Source organism: Mus caroli, unplaced genomic scaffold, assembly GCF_978045245.1.
Source record: "Mus caroli unplaced genomic scaffold, Mus_caroli_1 scaffold_11, whole genome shotgun sequence".
NCBI classification, from domain to species: domain Eukaryota; kingdom Metazoa; phylum Chordata; class Mammalia; order Rodentia; family Muridae; genus Mus; species Mus caroli.
Genome location: NW_028227266.1, coordinates 43,899,469 through 43,926,373, shown reverse-complemented (window position 1 = coordinate 43,926,373; position 26,905 = coordinate 43,899,469). Strand labels below are relative to the sequence as shown.

Below are 26,905 nucleotides of genomic sequence, written 5' to 3'. Positions count from 1 at the left end.
TGGAAAACATTATTTTGAGAGAGAGAGGAGAGAAAAGAGTCTAAATTCCTGGAAAATCACAAATTAAAAAAAAAAAAAGGGCATTCCTCTCTTTATTACTAATCTACGGCTCTACTTCCAGAATAAAGGCTGAAAAATTTGAATTAGAGTTTATCTCCCTCTTCTCCTATTGGCTGAAGTCTTCTTAATTGCTCAACCAGTGTGCCATCTTGTTACCAGTTCTACAATTCCAAGAGGGCAAAGGGGCCAATTCTAGGGGTGAAATTCAGTAACGTCCCATCTAGGGACAGGAAGATGAAGGAGGAGGAGATGGAACCAGGTTTTGGATATTTTGTCTTCATGGACTTTCTGGTGTTTATGGAACTTTTCAACCATATATATGGGGAGCAGATAAAATTAAGTCACATGAGCCTTCTATGGCCAACAGCCAACTTAGCCCAATCTCAGTAAGTGTATGGCCTGTCCTTCATCTTCCCAGCAGATTCCAGACAGCCTGTCACCCATGCAATCCAGTATACCCTTCTAAAGGTAAGAGCGTTAACAGTACTGTCCCACCTAGGCAGAAAACCAAACAGCCAGTCAATAGTAAATCTCCCAAACATGTCTATCATATATTTTTAGGAATTAGTTTGTTCCACATCACAGTTTAGGATTATTGCAGGATGGCCGTGATCTTTTCTCCTGTTCCACAGTGTCTTAGTGAGACTCCTAGGTGTGGGCCAAAGGCATCTCCTGTCTTCCTATTAAAGAAAATGCCCCTTCAAATTCCCAGCAATGCTGTTTGCAATTCCCCAAGAGCTTTCGGCACATTCCAAAAAGCATGCGCTCAGTCACATGGGTGCTTCCTTCAGGCTTGAGCTGCTAAGTACACGTACTACTGGGGACTTCGACGCTTCCTTCGCACACGGACAGCACGCTGGCCCACTAGGAGGCTCCCAGAGAGCTCACTGTTCCACTCTATGTTGCTACATTTGTCAGTCTCCCATTTTAAGTGAGTTACATTCTTTTTTAAAATTCATAAGTTAATGCATAGCAGTATGTACATAAGCCAAAAGAAATCGGAGCAAATTGCTGAGAGTTCAACAGTAGTTTTTCTTTATTCTGGTGGTTTGGTTTGGTTTTTGAGACTGGGTCTCACTGTTTAGCTCAGACTGGCCTTGAACTCAAGAGAGATCCTTGTCCTCTGCCTTTCAGGCGGAGGACAGGGCATGTGCCACCATTCTAGCTTAATTTATTTTCATAGTCACAGGGGAACGAGTTCAGAAGCTTGGCAATAATCACCTCACATACACCCTATCGCTAGACAGTAACATGAATGGAGATAGTCTATATGTATCTATAGGGTCATTTCCCTTCAACTTCAGAATAAACAACAGACACAGGTTAATTTCTTCTGGGTACTGGGAACTGAACCTAGGGCCTTGCACAATTAAGCACAAGGTTTACGCTGAACTACATCTTTCCCCAGCCCCCAGAAGAAATTCTTTTGGGGGACAGATAGAATCTCATCACTGCATGTAATCCCCAGCAGCTAGTGACCATGGATTTCAGCAAGACAAACGGAATGAAAACCCTTCTCTAATTGCCCACTTCCTTGGGCTCAGCACTAGAGACAAGTATCACCTCTGCCCTTGAGGGATTTAGACCTGAGCAGGTAAAACACTACACAGAAGCAGTCAGGCCACAGCGAGTCGGTCTACAAATAAGCACCGAACATGTTAATCAGGAAAAGTAGTGCAGTCCGTGAAAAGTGAGAGTCGACAAGCGCCAGGTAAGTGAAAGGGAACTTTAAAAAGCTATTAGGAGGGCTAGAAGGAGGATGGGTCCTGTTCTTTCAGAGACATTGGACTCAGGATAAGTAAGAGTAACCATCAAAACACATGAGACCCTCACTAATTTCACACTGCCACTTTCTAAAAGATTTATTTATTTAATTAATGTATACAGGTAATTTGCTTGTGTGCATGCTTGTGCCCCCTGTGTCTGCCTGGTGCTAGCAGGGGCCAGAAAGAGGATATCGGATTCTATGGAACTGGAGTAACAGCTGGTTGTGAGCTTCCATATAGGAAAGGAACTCAGGTCCTCTGAAAGGGCATCCAATACTCTCAACAGCCCCTATTCTACACTGCCACTTTTTAAAGACCACTAATTAAAACTGTAAACGCGTTTTCCTGACATGGTTATTTGTCTTTGTAATGTTGCTGAGCATAACCCAGAAAGTGTACTAACATTCCCCAGACAGAACCAACACTAACTGATACTAACTGAGCATAACTAACTGAGCATAACTAACTGAGCATAACCCAGAAAGTGTACTAACATTCCCCAGACAGAACCAACACTAACTGATACAGAGGAATGTTTTTGCTACCTGCTAGTGCCACTGGGAGACCACTAAGGTCAGTCAGTCTCCTCAGTGGTTGTGTAATTAAATGGCTTAGACTCAATTATGACAATTAAGGCAAGAGACAGGAGAATGGAACCTAGCAGGAAAGCCCATGACTAATGCTGAATCAGTTTCTAAGCGATTACCTCATCAAAACATCACCCTCCCATATTAACGCTCCCCACAATGGTCCCTGGAAGTACATCAAAGGTGTTAGCCAAAAAGTACTCAAGATTGCAGGTCAATGCTAACATTGGGCACAGAAAAGCCGACAGGCACGTGACAGTTTGGACCTTTCCTTCCTCAAACTTCGGGATGGGAGAATCCATGGTTATGATTACAGGTTTCCATGCATACAGACACGCAATAACACCTCCTAAATCAAAAGCTGAGAGCCGCCGGGCGGTGGTGGCGCACGCCTTTGATCCCAGCACTCGGGAGGCAGAGGCAGGCGGATTTCTGAGTTCAAGGCCAGCCTGGTCTACACAGTGAGCTCCAGGACAGCCAGGGCTATACAGAGAAACCATGTCTCAAAAAAAAAAAAAAAAAAAAAAAAAAAAAAAAAAAAAAAAGCTGAGAGCTGAGGAAAGCTTTAACCTCTAAAGGTTAAAGGTTAAAACCTCTATTTTACCTTTAAAAATGGTAAAAATTGCCAGACAATGGTTATGCATACCTTTAATTTCAGCACTTAGGAGGCAGATACAGGTAGATCTCTGAATTCAAGACCAGCCTGATCTATAGAGTGAGCATGTTCCATGACATACAAAACTACACAGAGAAACCTTGTCTCATAAAAATATTAAAAATGTAATTATTTTGTACATGTACAAGTCACAGCACACGTGTGGAAGAGGACAAGTTTCAGAAATTGGTTTTCTCCTTCTATCACGTAAGCTCCTGGGTCTTGGACTCAGATTGTCATGCTTGGTGGTGTGTCTCTTAACCACTGAACCATCTCACCAACCCTACCTATACATATTCAGTGCCTCCATTAATTATGTTCCTTGGGGCTTCTTCTAGTCTTTCATCCACAGCAGGCTACACAGTGACACCTTTATGGAGAACACTGTAGAGATTCTGGCTAGGTACAGTTGAAACTGGAATTCATCTCTGGCAACTGCTGCCTGACTATCAGCAAGAGCTTACAATCCTACAGACCTACCTATGCCTCTCAGCTCTGCTACTTAAAACACATAAGGATCTGAACAAGTTACAGCTCAACACCTGCTGCCCTCGATGGAACTGGGGACTCTCACCCTGCACTGCTGTGGAGGGCCTAGAAGGAACTCCATGAAGCACGGAGGATGGAGTGGGGCTCTGCAGATGGCAGTAAAGGCAGAGGGAGTGTGAGCTGTATACAGTAGGAACCGTATTAGTCAGTCAGCTCAGCTTGCATCTTCCTCTCTCCACCCCAGCTGTGGGATGAGTTACCTCCTGCCTAGAATTCCAAGAGGTCTCTAAATGAAGGCTCTGTTGTGAGGTCCAAACTAGCAACCACCAGGCCTCCTCGTTAGCACCTTATCATCCCCTCCCTAACCTTGAGGCTTCTAAGAAAACCCTGTTTTCACGGTTAGCTGAATTCCTCCTTTATGGCCTTAGGCCAACGGCATTCCTAGAACAAATTTGAATGCCATTTGGCTTAGAGTCTTCTAGGGAGGGCTGAACATCCCAGATTTCTCAAGAGCCCCCATGTTTTGGTTTACCACACTCTGTACTCCAGGCAGCAGTAGGTCTTGAAGGTCTTCCAGCCGCACACACCATTTCTGTCACAGACTGATATCTAGTCTTCTCCGACTTAGCAAGCAGAACCCTGCTTTCTAGGATGACAGGTTCCTGCCTTCCCCTACTCCTCTCTTACAGATGTGCAGCAGGACCTATGCTCACGGGGATTCAGAGAGATGGGACTTCTCTGACTTTGGTTCCCCCTACACCTCTGAGGGGTAGAGTGCTGCTCTAGGCTGTGGAAGGAACTTAGAGCACTTTCCTGGCACACATGCCTGGACCTGGGTGTGATTCCCAATTACTGCAAAACAAACTAATGTAAAATAATGCACTTACCTCATAGGATCACAGACAGGCTTAAATAAGAAACGTATGACCATGTTATATGGATTTAATTATGACAAGTTTCTATTATGACTTAAAAGTCCCTAATCAATGCACTGTAACAGAGATAGTTAGATGCTAGGGCTGTGGCTTAGTTGGTGACTGCCTAACATGCACAAGGTCCAAGATCTGATCCTCAGTGTGGCACACAACAAACAAACAGACAACAACACCGCCTGTGGCGCAAGCCTGCATTCCCAGCACTCAGAAGTAGAGGAAGGGGCTGGAGAGATGGCTCAACGGATAAGAGCACTGACTGCTCTTCTGAAGGTCCTGAGTTCAAATCCCAGCAACCACATGGTGGCTCACAACCATCTGTAATGAGATCTGACTCCCTCTCCTGGTGTGTCTGAAGACAGCTACAGTGTACTTAGATGCAATAATAAATAAATCTTTAAAAAAAAAAAAAAGAAGTAGAGGAAGAGGATCAAAAGTTTTGGTCATCCTTGGGTATAAAATCCAAGGCCAACCTGGGCTATAGGCGATACTCCCTTTAAAACCTCCTTCTGGTTTTTTTATCAGCAATAGATTGAAAGTGCCTCAATAGTTAAAGTAAACCAGGCCCAAAAGTAAACCAGGCCCTTTCATGTAAGAGAAAAGAGGAAGGAGAGAGCTCCTCCCAAGGCTAGCAGAGAAACACTCCAAATACCAGAAGGGAAGGTATGGGTAGGTCTACACAGCTGTGTGGATCGCCTACTTTAAGAGAGGGAATAATGGCCATACCCAAAATACCTCAGGAAACTAGGGGTGTGCTTGGCGGTCGAGTGCTTCCTTCCCTAGCTAGGTTCAATCTCTAACAGTCAGGAGAAAGAAAAGAAGAGAAGAGAAGAGAAGAGAAGAGAAGAGAAGAGAAGAGAAGAGAAGAGAAGAGAAGAGAGCAGGTGTGATGGTACATGTCCTTGACACCAGCACTCAGGGGGCAGAGACATGAGGATCTGTTAGTCCAAGACCAGCCTGGTCTACATAGTGAGTTCTAGAACAGCCATGATTACCCAGTCCAGTGAGGCCCTGTTTTGAAATTAAAAAAAAAAAAAAAAGGTTTGTTGTTGGTCTTTGGTTGCTTGGTTTTGGTTTTTTGAAACGGGATCTCTCTGTGTAGCCCTGGCTGTTCTGGAACTCTATCTGTAGATCAGGCTGGCCTCGAACTCACAAAGACCCACCTGTCCCTGCCTCCCAATAGCTAGGATTAAAGGCATGAGCCACCACTGTTTGGCTTGTTTTGTTTCAATTTTTGGGTTTTTTTGGTTTTGTTTTTGTTTTTAAGAAAAAGGGAAAAAAATCAACACTCTTGAAGACAGTTATGAGATCCACTGCCTCTGGGAGGCAGCCTGGAGGGCTTCTCTCGGCCACTGCCACTTGGAACCTTTATTTTCAATAAATGGTGAAGCAACATCATTTCTTCTACTACATGCTAAATGCCGATAGGCCAAAGCAGCATGAGGCGGCCAGCAAGTGTGACAAGTCACTTCATGGGCCGGTTTGAGCATGACACTTAACAGCTCTGCTCCCTCCATGATCTCACTCCATCAGCGACTGAGGTTAATTTAGTCCTCTAGTCAAACTTCCTGACTTGCTAATTATGAGTCTGTGTGCAAGGCATTTCCACACTCAATGTTATTTATAACTCTAAGCTTACTTAGAAGGGGCCTCTGAACTATAACACTTCCTACCTTCAGGGCATGGAGCGGTTACATCCAATGCTAACTTTTCTAAATCAAATCCTAATCACTCAAGGCCTACAAGATCGAAGTAAGCTCTTAACCTGAACTTCAAGGATTAAGTGACTACCATGCAGAGCACTGCCCCTGTTTGGAGAGATAAATTTCCTCCAATCTGGAAGGATATTCCTCTAAACTTTACTGAGTAACTTTTGCATGGGGGTAAATAACATTTCCAGAGACGGGGATTAAAAAGCTTGCTTAGTAGTTAAGAGCACCAGCTGCACTTTCGGAGGACCACAGTTCAGGTCCTAGCATCCACATGATGGCTCACAGCCACCTCTAACTGCAGATTCAGAGCATCAGACAACCTCTTCCCGTCTCCGATAGGCAACAGAATGCAAGTGGATGCACAGACACACAAACACTTATACAAATCAAATAAAACCAAATAGACCTTTTTCTCCCCCTAATTTCCAAAGGCAAAGTTCTCCAAACATAAAATTTTAAATGACATCATCTGAAACATAGCTCTAATCACACTGGAGCAACACCCCAGCCCCTGACACTGCCCAAAAGCGCAGCGACCGCACCTCTCTTCTGGCTCCCCTACGGTGAGCAGGTTATTTTTGGAGCAAGTCTATGAAGCAGCACTTTGTGGACGCTGGGCTCCATCCTCTGAATGTTCCCTTCACATTCCTCCTTAGTCCTCTCCCTCCTGGCACTGAGCCCCAAAACCTCAGCAGAATCCATAATGAAACACTGGGTTACTTTAGGGCAAGAAGGTTAAGCCTACGAAAGCTTTCTAATTGGAAAGCCTCTTCCATGAAAGCAGATAGAGATTTGCTGGCTCCTCTTGCTCTTTTTCTTGTGTTCCAACAGGTAGCTGCCTCTCCTGGAACCAAGTGTAAAAGCCGCCAGCCAGGCAGTAGAGCTCCGGTGCGGACAGGTGCTTTGCAAACACAGTGAATCTCAGGGCAACAAATCAACAGGAGCCAGCTGACTTCTGCTGACACAGTGCTCACTGAGGTGCAAAGCCTCTTGCTTAAGACGAGCATTGAGAAAAATGAACATCTGCAAGAAAAGGAGCCCGTTCTCTGCCCAGAGAAAACTCAAGAAGGAAGACCTGCCACATAAAAACCTCTTTATTCCAGGGTTATTTTCAGTGGCACTTAACTGCAGGGTGGAGACCAAGGGTCCCAAACAAACCTACTTGATTTATTTTCCTCCTTTAGTAATTCTGAAACCCAAGGTCAGGTTTACTAAGGCAAGCCTGAAGGTTCATCAGAACCTCTGTTGTTGTTTTAAAGAAAAGGAGAAATGCAAAACTATACCCGTAAATATAAGAGCTTGGGGGGGGGGGTGTTTGTTTGTTTTTTGTTTTTTAGAATTAATGGATCTTTATGGAAGCACTCTAGAACTTTCCCATCAAAACGAAAACAAGAATGGTATCACAAAAAAGCATGGTGCTTCCAATGGCTCTCTTCTCCAGACTTTACTAAACGTCTCTAACAGAACCCTGAAGTTGGCTGTGCAGGAGAAAGACATTAGTGAGGAGTCCAAGAAAATGCTCTAGTTCATAGTTTAGGAATGTCTAATGTTTTACAGAGATAAAGAGGCCACGGTACAGAAACTGTGATTTTTTTTCAGCAGTTTCCTAAACTCCACAAGAATCTACCCAGTATGTTACTGCAGTACTACTTGTCACACGATGGCGACATGCCAGGCCCAAGGTGAGAAATCAAGGTCACTAAACTGAACTCCTGAAACCTCTTTAAGGAGGGTGAGAAGGTTCAAGGGTCCCACTGCATAGCCAGGAGGAACTGGAACTCTTGGATCCGCAGTGCTCTGCCTGCTGGCCTACAGCATCGGCCACGTCACCCCCTCCCTCCTTAACACTGCCAGGCTGAAGGCCTTCCACTCCCTTCTCTGTAGGTAACCCAGCACCAACTCAACTATCCTGATGCTCTTCCTGCTCCCCTCCCATTACCAACTGAGGAAGCTGGAGAGAGAGAGGCTCAGTGGTAAGGAGCACTGGCTGCTCTTCCAGAGGATCTGGGTTCAATTCCCAGCACACACATGGCAGCTCACAACGGTCTGTGACTCAGTTCTTGGGGGTCAGACACCTTCACACGTACATACACATAAGCAGAACATCAATATACATAAATAAAGATAAATCATTTTCTAAATGAGAAAGAAAATTGAGGGGGGAAAAAAACAGATTTCTTTTTTCTAATCATTCCCAAAGTAACGAGGGAGACTTTTTTAAAGACTGATTTTATTTCTATTTAGACATGATTTAATACTATGTTTGTGTGGCATACACAGTGGGTGTAATTGAGCGTAGGTGCCATTTGCCAGAAAAAGTCAGTTAGGAACTCACAGTACAGGTGGTTGGGAGGCATTCTATGCCAGTGCAAGAAGCTCAGTTCTTTTTCCTTTCTTTTTGTTTCTTTTCCCCTTTTTAAAGTTTGTAAGTCAGGGTTTCAGTATTGTAGCCCTAGCTGTTCTGGAGCTCACTCTGTAGACCAGCTAGCCTCCAACTCACAGAGCTCCACCTGCCTTTGTCTTCTGAGTGCTCCGATTAATAAAGGCCTGAGCCACCTCATCCGGCTAAAAGCTGACTTCTCAGACAGTAGTAAGTGATCTTAGCCTTCCAGTCATCTCCCAAGCCTAGAGTGAGGTTTTAAAGACAGTCCGTGCCAGACGCTAGGGCAGTGACACAGCTGGCAGAGCAGTGGCTCAGATCCATCTTCAGCACCCCAGGAACTGGGTGTGGCACACACCTGCAACCCCAGTACTTAAGAGGTAGAGGTGGGAAGATTAGAAGTTCAGGTTCATCCTGTGGTATAGGGTGAGTTCAAGGCCAGCCTGGTCTACATGAAATCCTGTCTCAAACAGCAAACAAACAAGCAAAGTAAAGATCAAGCCAGAACTACGTATAATGTAAGTTCTTCAGAAACAAGGTGGAACTAGACTGGAAGCCCCCTCCTGAGAGTTAGCTTTCCTAGAGCTGGAAAATGCTATGTAGGCTGCTGGAAGAGAAAGACATTAACTGCCTTAACCAGCTAGGAACCCTACAAAATGTATACAATTAAAAACTGCCAGAAGAGACACACCCACATGACCAATGGTAACCAACGACTTTCTAACTGGAGTTGAGGCCACTACACCAGAAAACTCACTCCCAGTACTACAAACCTGAACAGAGGTGCATGCCCAGGATGCTCATTAGCACTGGGGTGGGACCTACCTAGTAAATGCTAAATGGACATGACGACGTCATACTGCCTTCTAAATATTTATGTTTATACCCATAGATTAGGGCAGCTCTCAGCCTCAGTCAGATGATCTTCTCTTTGAAGTCAGCAAAGGCTCACAAGTGGTGAGAATAAGATTGTAGAGTGCTCAGCCACAGATGGGATGTCTATTCCATGCCCTCCAAGGCTCAGGGAACATAGTGGAAGAGGAAGAAAAATATAAGAGACATGGAGTGGTGTGAAACACTATCCTCATAGCAACATGATTACCCCAATTTCAGAGTCACACTGGACTACACAATGAGTTCCAAACCAGCCTAGGCTACAGAGTGATACCTTGTCTCAAAATAAAAATAAATAAGGCCAGATGTGGTAGCACATGCATATAATCCAGAACTTGGGAGGTGGTGTCTGGAGGGTCAGTAGTTCAAGGTCAACAAGGAAAACAAAACCACAGAGAGAAAATCTGTGCATTGTATGGATGCATCTTCTGTCCATTTAAAAACCCTCTCCTATACACATGCACCCAAACATGTACACCACACACACATACCACTTACAATAATAGATAATAAATGTAAAAGACCCAGTCTCAAAAGGGGGGATCTGGTTATAAATATGTTTTCTCTGGAGTGGGAGTCATCACTTTCTTTGCTATATTTTACAAAATTTAATTATTTTATAAGATATATAAGGTAGAAAGATAAAGTGTTGACATCTTTGAGAATTTTTTTAAAATGCCCAGGAGAAAGAATTGAATGAGAATAAGAAATCAGTCCGACCTGGCTGAGCACGCCTTTAATCCCAGCATTCGGGAGGCAGAGGCAGGCGGATCTCTAAGTTGGAGATCCTTGGTCTACACAGCAAGTTCCAAGATAGCCAGGGCTACACTGTGAGACCTTATTTCAAAAAACAAGAAACAAAAAAAAAAAAAAAAAGAAAGGAAAGAAAACAGGAACCAGCTCAATGAACATACACAAAAGACCACTTTACGTATAATTTCAGAATTGAACTTGCTGTACAAATAAGAAAACAGACAGAATGTAAAATCCCAGTGCGGCAGGAAAGCTGCTAAAAGTCAAAGACAAGCCACAGATCGGGGAGAAGATCTGTAAATCAGTCAGTCCATATAAAATGTGTATGGAGAACAGGTAAAGAAACCATAAGCTAAGCTCAGCACAATAGGTGGTCCACCTCTGCAGCCCAGCAATGGAGAGGCTACCGCAGGAGCATGGTGGGTTTGTAATCAACCTGCGCTCCCTACCAAGACTCTTTCCCAAAACAATAAAAAAAGTAAGAAATAAAAATAAAAATTTAACTCAGCAAGAAAGATCAGGGAGCTGTAAGCCGAGAAAGGAAGGAAAGTGACATTTCTCCCAAGCCGCCATTTGCATGTGAACAGATGCTCCGCCTTAGTCAGGAAGCGCGCATCTCCCAAGCTCCAAGCAGCGCTGCCTCATACCCAGCAGATGATGAAACCAGGGCAGGAAAGGAACTAAAACCCTCATAAACTGCTGGTGGGGACGTAAAACGGGGCAGCCACTCTAGAAAGCACTTGGCAGTTCTTCATAAAGTCACCATATGACCAAGCAATTCTACTATGAGGTATCTATATAGGGAAATAAGAACATACGACTCCCCAAAGACTGTGTGTGGATGCTTCTAATACATCACTCCTAAGAGTAAAAACACGACAACACGCACGCACTCCATACAGATGAACAAAATGCAGCGTGTCTGTCTGTCCAGAGGTCTACTACTCTGCTATGAAAAGAAATGAAATTCCAGAAAAGGCTGCGTGCATCAACCTTGAAAAACCTTTACTGCCTGAAAAAGGCCAGATAAAAAAGGCTAAGCATCATAAACTCCATTTATATAAAAAACCCGAAGAGGCAAATCTATGGAGTTGACTGGTCACTCCTTGAGGCTGGGGGTGGAGCTGAGGAAATGAACAGTGACCTCTGAGAAGAACACAGTGTCCTAAATGTGTAGTGGTGACGGCTGCACAACTGTCAATAGCTTAACAGTTAAAACTGGAGGAGCTATCCTGTGCCTGAACTATATGAAAAGGAGTGGATGCCAAAGCCTGCTGCTTGCCCAAAGTCAAGGTGCTGCCCACAGGGTGCCAAGTGGAGCTGAAGCATCCTCAACTCCACCAGCATTGTTTACTGCTGCAGAGGACGTTAGGCCATCTGATAGGCTAAAGAGGGACCCCCAAAGAGCTGGGAAAACAGAACAATGACACTAGGTAAGAAAGGAAATTTAGAGAATACAACTGGAACAGGTTTGTTTTCAAATTGGAGTGGAGGGGAATGCACAACCTCCACCTGGGAGGCAGAGACAGGAGGATCTCTATGAGTTAGAGGCTACAGAGTGAGTTCCAGGACAGCCAGGGCTACACACACAGAGACCCTGTCTCAGAAAGAGGGAGAGGGGAAGGGGGAGAGATTGATTGATTCTAGGGTTGGCAAGATGACTCAGTGGGTAAAAGGGCTTGAAGCTAACCCAAAGGACCTGAGTTTGAGAGCCTCATGGTGGAAGAAGAGAACCAACTCCTAATAGCTGCCCTCTGACCTCCATGCTTATGCCAAAGGCCATGAGCAACACCACACACACACACACACACAAATGTTATATATTAAAAAAAAGAATATAGTATGTCTCCAAAAATGGATTTGTGGTCTTGAGCATTAAGAAGCATTGACTGGAGCTGGAAAGATGGCTCAGCGGTTAAGAGCACTGACTGCTCTTCTGAAGGTCCTGAGTTCAAATCCCAGCAACCACATGGTGGCTCACAACCATCTGCAATGGGATCCAATGTCCTCTTCTGGTGTGTCTGAAGACAGTGACACTGTACTCACACATATCAAATGAATCATAGGAGGAGGAGGAAGAGGAAGAGGAGGAAAAGAAGAAAGCAGCAGCAGCAGCATTGACACATGGCAGAGACGGTAGCTTGGTCTGCCCCTCCCCTTTCCCTGATGGTACAATCAGGGCCTGTAGCTGCTGACTCAAAAGGAAGTCAGTGAAGGCAGAGCCAGTGGGCTCAAACCACTGGCTCCTGTCTCCATGTCAGGGACTCATGAGTAACAAGCTTCAAACAAGCTATTTTCTTCCTCGGCATTGTAATATTCTTTGAAGAGATCCGAAAATACCATCTCAACATTTAACTGCCTCCCAGAACAACTACATTCACAGAAGCTATTTAGGTACAATATGCAAAAGCTCTGATCCTGCAGCTGACTGGCACACAAAGATCAGGCCCAGATACAACCCCCCACTGGGCTAGAGGAACAGTAGGGCTGTTGAGTCAGAACTGGAAAGAAAGCCAAGAACATACAATCACTAAAAACATTATTTTGCGGGTTTAAAAAAAAAAAGAGCTACTAAACCTCACGTATTGTCAGAACACTGCTTATGCAACATGGGAACATTTTGACAGAAGGGGAGGACAACAGGAGGCAGGAGGCAGAGACAGAAGTAAGGAATCCTGCAGGTGCCGGAGCAATCTAAGAAACACACAGCTCTGTTCCTGCCTTCCTTCCACAATACAAACAATTCTGTTTCTCGTGGCATCCGAAGAGGACTGCCTGCCAGAGACAGAAAACAAGTTACTACACGAAAATGTCAACTTGTTCCATGGAACACTACACTGGCATGAACGGATACAAACCTTTTCATCTAGAGACAGAAGGGGGCTCTTTCCTTCTGAGTTATTTTTTTTTTAACATCGTGGCCCATTATCAAATTCAGTTTGATTCATGCAAATTCTAACATAAATGGACAAAAATATCACCCAAAAGTATATAGGATCGTAAAAACTTCTGTAAAATATTTTGTCTTCAAGCTCCTTAGCAGCTTTAGCGTACTTACAATTTTAAATTAATTCAAGTAAAAGAACATGTATGTATAAAAATGTTATAATGAAACCCGTTATTTTGCATGCTGAGTTGATTTCTGAAGTTCAGTAATTATCTCCTGAAGACATCCTCTAAAGGCGCTCACTAGTCTACAACTTCACCTACCTCAGATGTTCTTATAGGCCATCTCAGGCAAAGCACAATATGCACCCCCCACCAACCCCTCAATCTCCCCACCCCCCACCCCCATCATCAGCTCCGACCTTGTACACTTGGGGACTTTGCTGACACTGCTGCCGTCTGCACCTTTCCAGTGCTGGGGTGGAACCCACAGGCTCACACATGACAGACACACACTCTACCACTGACCATACACCTGTCCCTAGGTTTGTGTTTGTTTTCATGCCTATTTGTACTAATTGTGATGTGAATTAATTAAATACCAGGTAAACTGATTAAAAATTAGGCGGGTATGAGAATGCTTTGGTAAAAACTAAGCTTTCAACTTGAAACAAATTCAGTAAAGTTTTTAAAGTAAAGTCAAATTACATATGGGTGAGATGTGAACAAGAAATTGGAGGGAGAGAGGGAGGGAGGGAGGGAGGGCACATAAAAGTCATGGGCTTAACTTACACCACTTTATCAATTCCTTAAGTTCCTGTTTTGTTTCAAAAACAAGGCAACACTGGAATTCATAATGAACTATAGTGTGCTTAAAGAAAAATGAAGGAAACCAACCAGGGCAAAGAAAAAGCCCCTGGCCCTACATCCAAATATTAGTCAATGTCCTTCTTTAACCTACTGCAAGGGAAACAGGAGGCAGGGAAACCCACAGCAGGGTTTAAAAAGTACCTAGGCTGGAAAGATGTCTCAGTGGTTATTAGGGCAAGAGTTCGGATCCCAACACTGAAGTGGCTCACAAATAGCTGTGGGGGGGATCAGACACCTCATCCATATCTCTATCGGCACCTCCACATATACACAAATTGTGTGTGTGTGTGTGTGTGTGTGTGTGTTTTGAGACAGGGTTTCTCTGGCCTGGCTGTCCTGGAACTCACTCTGTAGACCAGGCTGGCCTCCAACTCAGAGATCTGTCCACCTCTGCTTCCCAAGTGCTGGGGTTAAAGGAATGAACCACCACTGCCTGAATATAAAAATAAGTTTGGCCGGGCGTGGTGGCGCACGCCTTTAATCCCAGCACTAGGGAGGCAGAGGCAGGCGGATTTCTGAGTTCGAGGCCAGCCTGGTCTACAAAGTGAGCTCCAGGACAGCCAGGGCTATACAGAAAAACCCTGTCTCGAAAAACCAAAAAAAAAAAAAAAAAAAAAAAAAGTTTGTTTGTTTGTTTGTTTGTTTGTTTTTTCTGAGACAGGGTTTCTCTGCTTAGCCCTGGCTGTCCTGGAACTCTCTTTGTAGACCAGGCTGGCCTCGAACTCAGAAATCTGCCTGCCTCTGCCTCCCGAGTGCTGGGATCAAAGGTGTTCGCCACCACACCCGGCTAAAAATAAGTATTTTTAAGCCTCTCTTTTTTAAGTTAAGTGATCCCAGGCGCTGAATGCAGCTCAGTGGTAGAGCACTTGCCTGGCGCGCACTTTCAGGCTTTGGATTTGGTCCCCAACAGTACGCTCGCATCGGGAAGGAGGAAGCACCTCAATGATAATGTACGGATTTTGTTCAGACCGAAAATTCAAAACAAGTGAGTAATAAAAACAATAAAAATAATCCATAAACCAAAGCTGGCCACTGTGGCCTACACCTGTAGATTAAGGCAGGAGCTTGGGTCTGAGGTCAGTTTAGTCTACATAATGAGACCTTGTCTCAAAAGTAAATAAATAAGTAACAAAGAAGAACAAAAGAGGTTCAGGTGGTCAACAAACAGCCTACCTCTGTGATGCTGACTCTGTCTCCTTCAACAGTCTCCTGCCCTTCATGGCCCTGGGGAGAGGTGAGAGGCCCAGGCAGAGGGTGAGCCGATAGCAGTCAGGGGGGGTTAGATCTACAACTCTAGCTCAGGGAAAGGCCTCTGAAAAGCTAGAAAAGGGCGAGCAGCCCCTCTTCCGAACAGGAGACCCCATGCCAACGCAGGCAGAGGGGCCGGGTCCGCCAGCCAGCCAGCCAGAGCCGCCCGCTGCTGGAGGCCTGCTCACCCGCTGCTGCCAAGGCTAACCCTGGTGCAATTGTTCTGGAAAGCAATGTGGCAATATAAGTATCCGGTGTCTCACAAACATGTGTGCCCTCTGGCTCAGTAATTTCACTTTTAACAATCTATCTAAAGAAAAATAAAATAAAAAATATTCCAAAGATTCAGGTGCCAACAAAATTGCCACATTTAAAAAAAATTAAAATTATGAAATAAAAAACTGTGGAAAATCCTCAAAACAAACAAACAAAACAGCAGTAGTCATGCCCCTGAAGTATATGCACACTGAAGCTGATGCTTATGAATGGCTCCCGCTGACAGTACAAAGAGGGGCAGGGAGGCAGAAACACAGCACTTGTCACAGGACCCTAACTAGTTTTCAATGCCTAGGCTGGCAAGAGGATTTTACAGTATCAGTAACTACTGACTCTGGGTGGCAGGATTATGGATGCCATTCTCCCATCCGCTTCTTCATAATTTCCTGATTTTCCCCAGAGTTGTTTCAGGAGCACAATGTTATTTTTGTGAGAAGAAAAGGGGAAGGTGGTAGGAGAGAGGCAGTGAAAACAGACTGTGTGCTGAGGTCAAGGAACACACTGCAATGAACTCCGCTGTCAGTCCTCTGTCCGTTCTGAAAACCTAGGGGCACCTATTCAAATGCTCCTTTACCTTAACTGCTTGTCTACCCTGAGAATAATAAAACCTAACTCCTTGTACCAATAGCTGCTACTTTTTCCATATACATGGCACAAGGAATACTAGTTGAATTTATTCATAAACAGTTAAGACCAATTAAAGAAACGAAGATCACTAGCCAGTGATGGAAAATTGAGGGGTTCTGTCTTGTTTTGTCTTTTCAATTGGATCACGTAAGTTACAAAGCAAAGAACAAGAATTCTGAAGTTCTTTCAGGAAGAGACCACAGCTTGACAGAGAGAAGCACCTCAAAGCAGAAGAGGAAAGCTGGGGCGCTGGATGACCAGACTGACCATATTTGGGGTGTAAACTAAGGTAAGAAACTCCCAGTAAGGCTGGGGTTTGAAGGAGCGTCCCATTTAAAACAAGAGGTTCACAGGGCTGGGGATGTTGCTCTGTGGTAGTGTTTGCCAAGTGTTCGCCAGGCCCTAGGTCTGAGCCCTAACCTAGCATTACATATAACCTAGACAAGGGGTTCCTCCTGGAAGGGTGATGCATGTTTAGAGCCCCAGCTATCAGGAGGATGGACGGAGGGGATCACATGGACCTGTTAAGTTCAAGGGCAGTCTGGCACATGAATACATGAGGGCCAAAGACCTGGCTGAACAAGTGAGGGCTTGTTGGGCCTGCCAACCTGCATCCCAGCCCAGCCCAGCCCAGCCCAGCCCAGCCCCAGGATCACAGGGTAGGAGAGACCTCCCGGAAGGCATTCTCTGACTTCCATTACACAGTGAGACATGAGCAGGCACACACACACACACACACACCATAAATGTAATTTATAACCCCCCAAAATGAAAATATAAACAAACCCCGATTTTTATTTTTCCACATATTTTTTAAGATCCATTTTTAAAAATTATTTCTATTTATATGAATGGGGTGGGGAGCACATAGTGTACAGGTGCCCACAGAGGCCAGAGATGACAGAGGCCCCTGGTGCCAGAGATACAGATGGTTGCAAGGTATCTGACTGAGTGCTGAGAACTGAGCTCAGGTCCTCTGTAAGAGCAGCATCAGCTCGAACCATGGAGCCATGGCTACAGTCCTCCACAAACGCCACCACTCAGTGCATATTTAAATCACACTAAATATTAGGTACATAATCGTATTAAATTCTTAAACTGTGCCATCCTATCAAACAATAAAAGATAGCCAGTTGTCTTTTTTTTTTATTTTAAAAACAATGATTTTCCAGGAAATAAACAGCCCTTAAACTGATCCAAGAAATTGTCACAAATGTTTATGAAACACAACTAAGAAACGCAGAGGAGCCAACAAGATGGCTCAGCAAGTGAAGGCACCTGATGCCAAACCTGCTGACCCCATTTCCAGCCCACACGGTAGGGAGGACTCCACTCCCACAAGTTGTGTATATGTGTGTGGGGGGTGCGTGTGTGTACAGGTGTGTGCACCCATGTATGCACGAGGGGAGACCAGACATCAATAACGAGTGTCTTCTATCATTCCCCAACTTCATTTTTATGTTTAATATTTTCTTTCATTGTTTGTACTCATGCATGTGTACCCGTGTGAACACACTGCACAAGTGTGAAGGTGCCTGTGGAAGCCACCTGGTGGGAATGCCTGGGAACCAAATCCAGGTCCTCTAGAAGAGCAGGAAGCATTCTTAACCACTGAGCCATCTCTCCAGCCCCTCCAGCTTACTCTTTATAGACAGGGTTTCTCACAGAACCTGGAGCGATCAGTCCAGGCTGGCTAGTTCCTGAGCCCCACCTCTGCTCCCGGCACGATGGCGCCGTGCTCCGGGAGCTCCAAATACAGATTCAGTCCTCACACTTACACGGCGAGGACTTGATACACGAAGCCATCTCAGCCAGGCCCTGTTCCTATTTTCAAATGTTTGCTAGGCTGCTGGTCCTGGGTGCTATAGGAAGGCAGGCTGACTGGCATGGTAGCAAATATCTTTAATATCAGCATCCTGAAAGCAGAGGCAGGCAGATCTCTGTGAGGCCAGCCTGGTCTATACAGTAGGTTAAAGACAGTCAGACCTACATTACTCTCTCTATGTAACGTCTTGGGTTCAGTCCCCACCACCCATAAACTAACTATGGTTACCACATCTATAATCACTGTAAGCAGGAGGCAGAGCAAGAGGATCACTACAAGTCCAGGCCAGCCTGGCGTTGTAGTGAATGTGTGTATGCAGCTGTCACCTGAGAGCTGAGGACAGAGATGCAGAGCGTGTATAGATGGCCCTCAAGCCAGAAATTAGAGCCAGATTACGAAGAAATCTGGATAAAGAGTTGTCAGCACCACCTGTACCCAGGGTATGCATCTGCCTGAGCAGGTCGTAAGAACACAGCTATGTAATGAGAACATACCTCTCAAAAAAAAAAAAAAAAAAAAAGGAAGGGAGGGGAGAGGAGAGAGAAAAGGTAAAGGAACACGGAACCTCGACGTGTACATTTGCAGGGAACTATAATAAAGGACACACTGCTGGCGAGCTGGTGTTATTGCTGAAACTGGGCAGAACTGCTTAATCAAAACCTAAATTTAACTTTAGCCAAAATTCCCCATCTGAGTAAGCCCTGCCCACAAAAACCAATCTAAAGAGGCAATGGGGTCTCTTCTCCTTCCTATTGATTCTCTGAGAGATGTGACGTGTGCTCACAATCTGATTCCTTTAAAAAAAAAAAGATTTAAACTTGGATTATTCCACAATCCACTCACAGGAGAACCTTGAACTCTCATCTCCCTCCCTCCACCTGCAAACTGCTGGGATGACAGGTGTGTGCCACACCCATCTGACTCCTACCTCTTTGAAAGGCTTAAATCTGAGTAGTAGAGTCCTTGTGTACCAAGGGTCACACACTTGCTAGAAATAACCTCCTGATGGCCCATGCAACAGCGCCTCAGTAGCTGACGAGATTCTGCTCTGAACAGGTTAAACACAGCTTTCGAGCTCCTTCACCCCAGGCAGCCGAGGCTCCGAAGACACTGCCTTGGCTATCTACTCTGACATGATTTACTACGAAAGGACAAAAGCCCAGGAGACCGTATACACTCTGGACACCATCATAAGTCATCCATGAAACACTCCAGCTCTCCAATACACCAATAAGGGAGTTACTCTGAAATAAGAGGGATGGACAGTCATACAGAGAACAGGTATAGCTCATGCCAGAAATCAAAACCAAATTTAAAAACTCCAAACAAAGAGTTCTCTTTTCCTTGCCTATATGACTGAGGTATGGACGTATCTACTATGTAAGATGGTGTTGTCCTTTTTGTGCCCAATATATTCAACAAGGGTCATATTCGTATGCAACATGTATGGCATTCTCAAACAGTGACGAGAATCTACGCTATTATACGTTTGCCTCCCCTGCCTCAGTAGATAAGTAAGTAGACAGATAGGTTGGTTTGTTTTTTTTTTCCTCCTAGCCATAAAATAATCAGCACAGCTTTTGAAAACACACCAAGCAGAGATTAACCACGTCCTGCTCTGCTGCTCTCTGATGTCAACCTCCTGGTCACAGGCAATTCACAATGCATACTAGAAGGCCTGCAGAATCCAGCCCCTCTTCCTGTCTGAACTCATCCCTACCATGGATCTGAAGCATTAGCCAGATGGCCTTGGGTCCAAGCTTTGGAAGGTTCTTTCTGACTCCAGGATCTACACACTTGCCATTCCTTCTGCTAAGGATGTTCTGTCTTCTCGATCTTTCAAAGCTGCGTTTTTCTCACCATTCAGGTCGCAGCCATAGCTCCATCTTGCTTTCTGTGGCCTATCTGAAGTTACATCCTTCCCCACAGTTGCCAGCCCATTCGTTTTCTCCATGGTACTGAGGAGTGTTTTTTTTTGTTGTGGTGGTTTGATTTGTTTTTGGCTTTCTGAGACAGGGTTTCTCTGTGTAGCCCTGGCTGCCCTAGAACTCCTGTGTCAACCAGGCTAGCCTCCGACTCAAGGGAGATCTGCTAGCCTGTCTCCAGAGCACTGGGATCTAAAGCTGGGACAGAGTCTTTTTGTTTGTTTGTTGTTTTGTAGGGATCTCTTATCTCATTTATCTATTTAAAAATAAATTCCAGCTCAGTGTGTGGTGGAACAGGCCTTTAATCCCTCCTGGGGATGGGCTCACCTCTATGACGTATTTCAAAATAAATGAAAGTATATTCCAGGTGGCTTTGTTTGTTTGTTTGTTTGTGTCTCTTTTTCAATAGTGTATTCCAAAGCTGGAGCCCATCAAACAACACTCCTGAATGAGTGAATGAATGAATGAATGAATGAATGGGTATGGGGAAGATTCTACTCACAGCAGAAATGTCTTAGGTATCTTTCCCAACTTCTGAGCCTCTTGTAAATAAAGAACATTTCTTTTTATTTTCAGAGCATGGATTTTGCTCTCTTTTATGCCATGCATCAAAACACACTAGCCAGACTGATGCTTGGGAAATGAAATAGCATTTCTGGCCCTGAGACAACTGGTCCGGGCACCTCCAGCTTGAGCCAGATCTATGACTTTCTAGGGAGTTGGCACCAATGTCAGAATGTTAAAATAAACATCGTCAATGCTGAAAATGGAATATTGGGGCTCTGAGTCGGCAAAGGCTGGTCCTAATTGGCCTTAGCACCTCATAGGGCAAGCAAAGGGGAGACCCCATCACAAGGGTCATCCTTTACCGATCACCTCTACGTGGTCTAGGGCTGGGACTGTCATCCCTACCGCAGACATGCAAACGCTGCTGTGGATTCCTCTCCTCACTTCTCTCTCCTGATGACTCTGTTCCTGCTTTCTAAAGGGCACATGCATGTGTTCATCTGCTTCACGGCACTCTTCTTTACAGGCAGACAGAAGTCAGGCTTGGAGTCTTCATGAGCTGAGTCTGCAGTAAACACACCCTTCGAAAATATGTCACTGATAAGCTTTGGAATGAGGATTTAGGGCAAAATGTTTTCTCTGTGACACATGTAAATTTTAAACTCCTGAGCTGAGGATACATCCTCAATGGTAGAATGCATTGTGGGGGGAGGGGGAGGATGGGAGCAAAGGACGACGAAGCTAGAAGCTAACCCTTCTAAGTATTGTACCCTGTACGCAAAACAAAGTGCAAATGATTTTGTTTGGGGGTGGCAGATAATGATTTTGTTTGTTCTCTGTGACAAGGTCTCACTATGAATCTCAAACTGGCCTTGAACTCGAGCTGCCTCAGCCTCCCATGTGCTAGGATTGCAGGCATGTGCCACTAAGCCCAGCTGCAAATGTGTGGTAACATTTTTCATATTTTCCACAGAATTTTAAGTGAATCTCTGAAGAAACTATTGCATGCAAAAAAAAAATTGTTCATCAGTATGGCAAAAATTAAGTTACAAAAGAACAATGACAATCTGAGCCAGGTGAAGACCCGCACTAAATCTCAGCACACCGGTGCCGTGGCGGCAACGAGATGGAGAACAGACTGGACCACACAGGGCCCTATAGCAAAGCATGGAAATAATGATGTGGGGCTGGAAAAACGGCTCAGTGTTTAAGGGCACTGGGTGCTCTTCCAGGGGACCAAGGCTCCCCAACTCCCATAAGGCGGATGGCTCACAAAAGTTCCAGCGAATCCAATGTTGTTGTGTAACCTCCAGGGGCATCAGTTGCAGGTGGTACAGAGACAGCCATGCCAACAAAATACCGTACACTTAAATTAATTAATTTGAAGATAATTTTTAAAGTAAGAAAGGAAAAAGCCATGTAGCATAGCATGTAACAAACCTAGAATCCAGTATCTGAGAACTGGAGAATGGAGATACAAGAGAGGCTTTTAACTCAAGGCTCTATAGGTTACACATGGAGTTCTAGGCTAGCCTGAGCTACACAGAAAACCTTGGGGGGTGGGGGAGACAAACACAAGGACTGAGGATGTGCATCTGTGGTACAAATCCTCATGTCACTGAGTTCAATCCCCAGCACTGTTAATAAGTAAATATTTCGAGATGGCCCAAAGCAAAAGCCAATGTGTTTATCAGATCGGTCTCTTGTTAAAAGACAATTAAAGATAAAATAAAATCAAGCTAAATGAAAAACGGTTCTGCATAAATTTCATAGCCCAATGTGGAAGCTCATGTCTATAATCCCAACACCAAGGATCTGAGGGCAAGAAGGTCACCAAGAGTTCCAGACCAGCTGGGACTACAGAGTACCACGTGGAGGAACTTCAAAGTAGCACTTGAAACAGTAGTTTCCCCCCACACACACACCCTCCTTGAATGAAAGTGCGGCATGCAGCTTGTGTCTCACTATCCAGAATCAATGGGACTTACCTATCCAGAATCAATGGCACTTGAGGTCAATAGCTCTTCCGGGGGGGGGGGGGGGGGGGGTGTGGCAGTCTTACTCACCTTACTGACTACTGCACCTGAAGAAAATGACGACATTTCTTACCTACTCCTTGAGTGGCCTTGCGTGCCAGCACTGCCTAGGGAGCATTGCACATCGCAGTTAATCTACCCAACACTGAAGCTTGTGGGTGAGTGCTACTGTCATCCCATTGTAGATGACGAAATCCAAGCACAGAGAGGTTTAGCCAGTATTCAGGGCCCAGCAGTGCCCCCGTCTTAAGCAGCAGACAAATCAAACCAGGCTGTTTTAGGCAAAGCTGAAGTTTTTTTTAATATACACAGAACGTAGCTATTCTTTGTTCTGTTCATCCAGCTAGCTTGAAGGTACAATTAGGCACAGGAAACAGACCATAAGTAATCAGAGAAGGGGGAAATATATATATATTTTTAAATCTTAATACTTATCATGTTCTGCCAAAAAGACAGAGAACCTTGGGCAATGTGTCTCAAAAGAAATTTTTAAAAAGGAAATCAAAGTAGGTAGGACAAAACCAGGGTGAGCTGCTGACCAGAGCCTGTGGTTCCTGCGAGCCTTCTGCAGCGACGCTGACGCTGGCTGGCGGCACTGCAGAGCTGGGATGTCGAGACTCAGCACCGGGGAGCCACGCTGCAAAGGTCCCAACAACGGAAAAAGGAAAAAAAGGGGGCGGGGGTGTCCCGTTGGTTCCTTTTCTTTTCATCATCCTATTCGCTCTGGGAAGTTTGAGTGAACAGAGTTTGGACGGGGGCCAGCTTCTCTTATTGTTGGACAGAGTGCAGTAGCTTAGTCAATAGATGAAGTTTGCTTTAGCTTCTTACTCCTTGGAATGGGTCATGTAGGAAGAGGGGTTTATAAATAGTTCTCCGATGTATAGAAAATGCCTATTGCCTAACCTCCTTCTGCTGACATGGGCATCGTCATTATTACCTGTGTCTGATTTTTGTGCACGATTAGAAGAAAATCTCAGACCATTCAGTGACATAAAGAAGGAAACAGAAAGAAAAAAAAAAAAGCATACACCTTGAAAGGAGCGAATGGCTGGCCTAGTGTAGAAAGAGCTAGGGAAGAAAACCAGTCTTTAACCTCTGTTCGACCTGACTGCGGGAGACAAACGCTGCAGGAGAGCCTCGCTCCTGAGGAAGGAACGGCAGCAGCTCCAGCAACTTCTAGGACCTAGACACCTTCCCTGCCATTATATAACCAAGCCATGGCCTTACTAGGCCATCCCAACCTATGTCAGCAGCTGCTGGGCACAGCTCAGCTGTCAGTGTTGAAGGACCCTTCCAAAATGTATTCAGATAAGCAGGGCGCAAGCCAAAATATGCCCATGGAGCACCCTGAGCATGTGACAGCGCCTTGTGAATCAAGCTTCACTCGCAGCAGAGTCATTTAAGTAGCAGAAAGATAGGGCCCTTGGAGCTGGAGCCAGGAAACTGCACACTGCTACAGAAGCACAAACAAACGCTGGTGTGGTCTCCTCCACACATGCAACTCATTGTCCCAGCCATTTCAGCCTCATTCAAGTCTGAATATTTCCATACATAGGAATTGCATAACTGCACACCACAAACGATCAAAGATAAAAACCAACATAAACAGTGACACCCGTCTATAAACATGCCAGTGCTGTAAAGGCTGCAGCCCTAAAGGATACCAAGGTCTCAGGGAAAAACTGAAACACACACACACACACACACACACACACACACTCTAGAAAGCAACCAGACCAACCATAATTAGGCACTGCCTTTGCTGACTACTGAAAACAGAAATGTCCCTTTTATATATAAAGCCAAGAATCAACTGTTTGCAATTATGTTTATAAGACACTCAATCCAGCTTGTCATAGATTTTTTTAATCAATATTTTGATATAAAAATTCAAATTTCTTTAAATCATAGAGAACGTAGCCAGACAACCAATTATGTTTGTGGAGTCCATTTCCCAGAGGTCAGAGCAAAATAATCACAGAAGCAGACAGGGGAGAGAAAACAAGGGACCGAGGCATTCTGTTTGTCAACACAAGTTTGACTAGGCCAACAGTAAACACACTGTAGGGGGTAAGGAGATGCCGGCTTCAGCTCCAGCTGCCGGTCTGAGGGACTGCAACAGGAGGGGCGCACTTGAGTCTGTCACTGGGCTCTGAAGACTTGAGGCCTTCTGGTAAAAACTGACAAAAAGGCTTGAAGGGGTCCCATCAGAGGAAGTGAAACTGACCAATCACTCTGCCTGCCACCACCCTCGGAAGAAGGGCCCCTTGTAGTCTTTGACAGAGAGAGGCGAGGAAAGTAACTTTCAGGTTGCCAGTAAGCAGGATACGAGGCCCAGATAAGTCGCCAGGCTTCTGGCAGGGAGGGACTGCCATAAAAGCCAAAACAAGGTAGGCTAAGGTAAACAGCGGCCAGGGGGAGGAGGGGAGGGGAGTCCTGTGTCTCCCAGAGGAGCTGCTTAGGTAGTAAAGGTTTTTCATTAGCCAGGCGGAAGAAAAACTCAAGCTACTGTTTTAAATATAAGGAATGACTACTACGTTAAAAGTATCCATTTAAGTGAGGTATTGAGCAAAGACAAGTTGGGAATTCAAATGGGTTTTGTGGCTTCCATCAAAACTGAATGATTTTCCTTGATACTCTCAATGAAGAAAGATAGGTAAAAGTGCTACCTCTGAGTCCTTTAAAAAATATACTACATGCGTATACATACATGATTTCCTAACTGACCTTGGCCAATTTCACTACTACAGCTCCTCAAATCCCTTGGGAACCAAAGGGCCCAAATGAGTGGAATTCTGTCGTGCCAATCCCACGGTTCCCTTCCCTACTAAAAAGCCCACCCCGAGCTCAAAAAGCCCACAATTTCAGACCCTCTGACAACTAAAAATAACCAGCAAACCATCTATCCTAAACTGTTTAACCCTTGGTTAGCTAGTGTCACCAGGAACCCTGAGCCTTGGGACATCTGGTCATGGGTCCATTCCATTTTTTCCCCCCTTATTTCCCCGTTTTCTTCACTACCTCTTCCTATAATCAAGTATACTTCCTCGGGCTTTCAACTGACACCATCTCCCAGTCTTAAATAATCAAACGTTGATTCCTTTCTCCGGTATAGGTGCCAGGTCCTTCTCATTTCCCGGTGTCTAGCACCCCACCGCACACCCTCAGCCCCATGCCCCAGCCGTCCTGGGAAGCCTGAGGCAGCCAGTTTGCGCGTCTTCCCCCATCCTGTGGTCCACATTTCATATGCCCCTGCCCTCGTTCTGATGGTTTCCTAATTGCTGGTTCCGGAGTCTTCCTGGCGTGCAGTCCGCCGGCCCCCAGAGAGTTCCAACGCCTCCTTTCCAGTCACCCCCCCCCCACCCCGCGCACAGCCCTGGGGACCTCTCCGGTGTCCAGCTGCTAAGTTCCCGGAGCCCCCCCTTCCGGAACCCCTCCGCTCTGAGATCCCTGCCTTCTCCCGCCAGCACCGGTCCCCACTGCTGACCCTGACCCGAGCCCCGGGGAATCGCGGTCTCCCCTGGCCCCACCGCCCTGCTGCAACGCCCCCCGGGCAGCGCAGCCCGCAGCCGCGCGGTCCCCAGCGCCACTACCTTGGCCTTGGTGACGAGGTGCGTGGCCCGCTTGACCACAGCGAAGTTGCCCTTGCCGATGGTGCGGTCGATCTCGTAGTAGCCGATGCGAGCGGCCATCGACCCGCGGGAGGCCGGGGCTGTGGGACGCGCCGGGACGGCGGCCGGGGGCACTGCGGCGGGGGCTGCCGGTGGCCCCGCGGCGGGCGGAGGCAGCAGGCGGCCGGCCGGCCCGGCTCCCCCTGCTCCGGCCACGGCAACCCCGCCAGCTCCGCTCGCCGCCGCCGCCGCCATCTTGTTGTGCAGTGAAACCTCCGGGGCCGCGGGGAGCCGGCCGGGGGGGAGGGGGCGCGGGGGGGCCGAAAGAGGGGGGTTGCCGACAGACGTCACTCCGGGAGGCGGGGCTCCCGCGCCGCCGGGCGCCCGGCGCCATGGCAACCGCGCGTCACGTGCGGACGCGCGTCACTGCCCGAAGCCATGGCAACCGTGACCTCACCGGGCGAGCTCGACCTTCCCGCGTGGGTCCCTGTTCCTGAGGCGCCGGCTCCCTAGTGCCCCCCTCTGGGGAACAGGCATTGAAAACGTCGAGGGTCAGCAGCAACTTCTAAGCGAGGTAGGGATATGAGATGGGGAGACCCCAGAACCAGACTCCCGATGGCCCCTGGTTCGCTGATGGGATCCCTGCTCCGACCTGTGTCCCAGTTCAGTCACCACCAAACCTCCCTTAAAAGGATTTCCTCATCACCAAAAATACCAGCCTTGTCCCACTTTAGCCCTGGAGGCCACAGAGGCAGGAATAGCTACAGTATTTAAGCAACTGTAACCAAGTTGGTAGCAAAGGCAGGGGAATTGTTCAGCAAAAACTCTTACAAAGCCCAGCTCACTTCGTACAATCAATCTAATAA

General features: G+C 46.0%; 2 protein-coding genes across 3 annotated transcripts in view; one reads left to right on the top strand and one right to left on the bottom strand.

The window, feature by feature from the left end:
* Sik3 (SIK family kinase 3) overlaps positions 1–26,336 on the bottom strand; it is a 203,970-nt gene extending 177,634 nt beyond the window's left edge. For both annotated transcript variants that reach the window (XM_021173280.3, XM_021173281.3), the window contains exon 1: positions 26,022–26,336. In XM_021173280.3, coding sequence (XP_021028939.1) covers positions 26,022–26,294 — 273 coding nt within the window. In that variant the 5' untranslated portion in view covers positions 26,295–26,336. The remainder of the gene's footprint in view (positions 1–26,021) is intronic.
* Positions 26,337–26,484: 148 nt separating this feature from the next.
* Positions 26,485–26,905, top strand: part of Pafah1b2 (platelet activating factor acetylhydrolase 1b catalytic subunit 2) — a 48,181-nt gene continuing 47,760 nt past the window's right edge. Inside the window, exon 1 of the mRNA XM_021172743.3 lies at positions 26,485–26,613. The gene's annotated coding sequence lies outside the window, so the exon portion shown is untranslated. The remainder of the gene's footprint in view (positions 26,614–26,905) is intronic.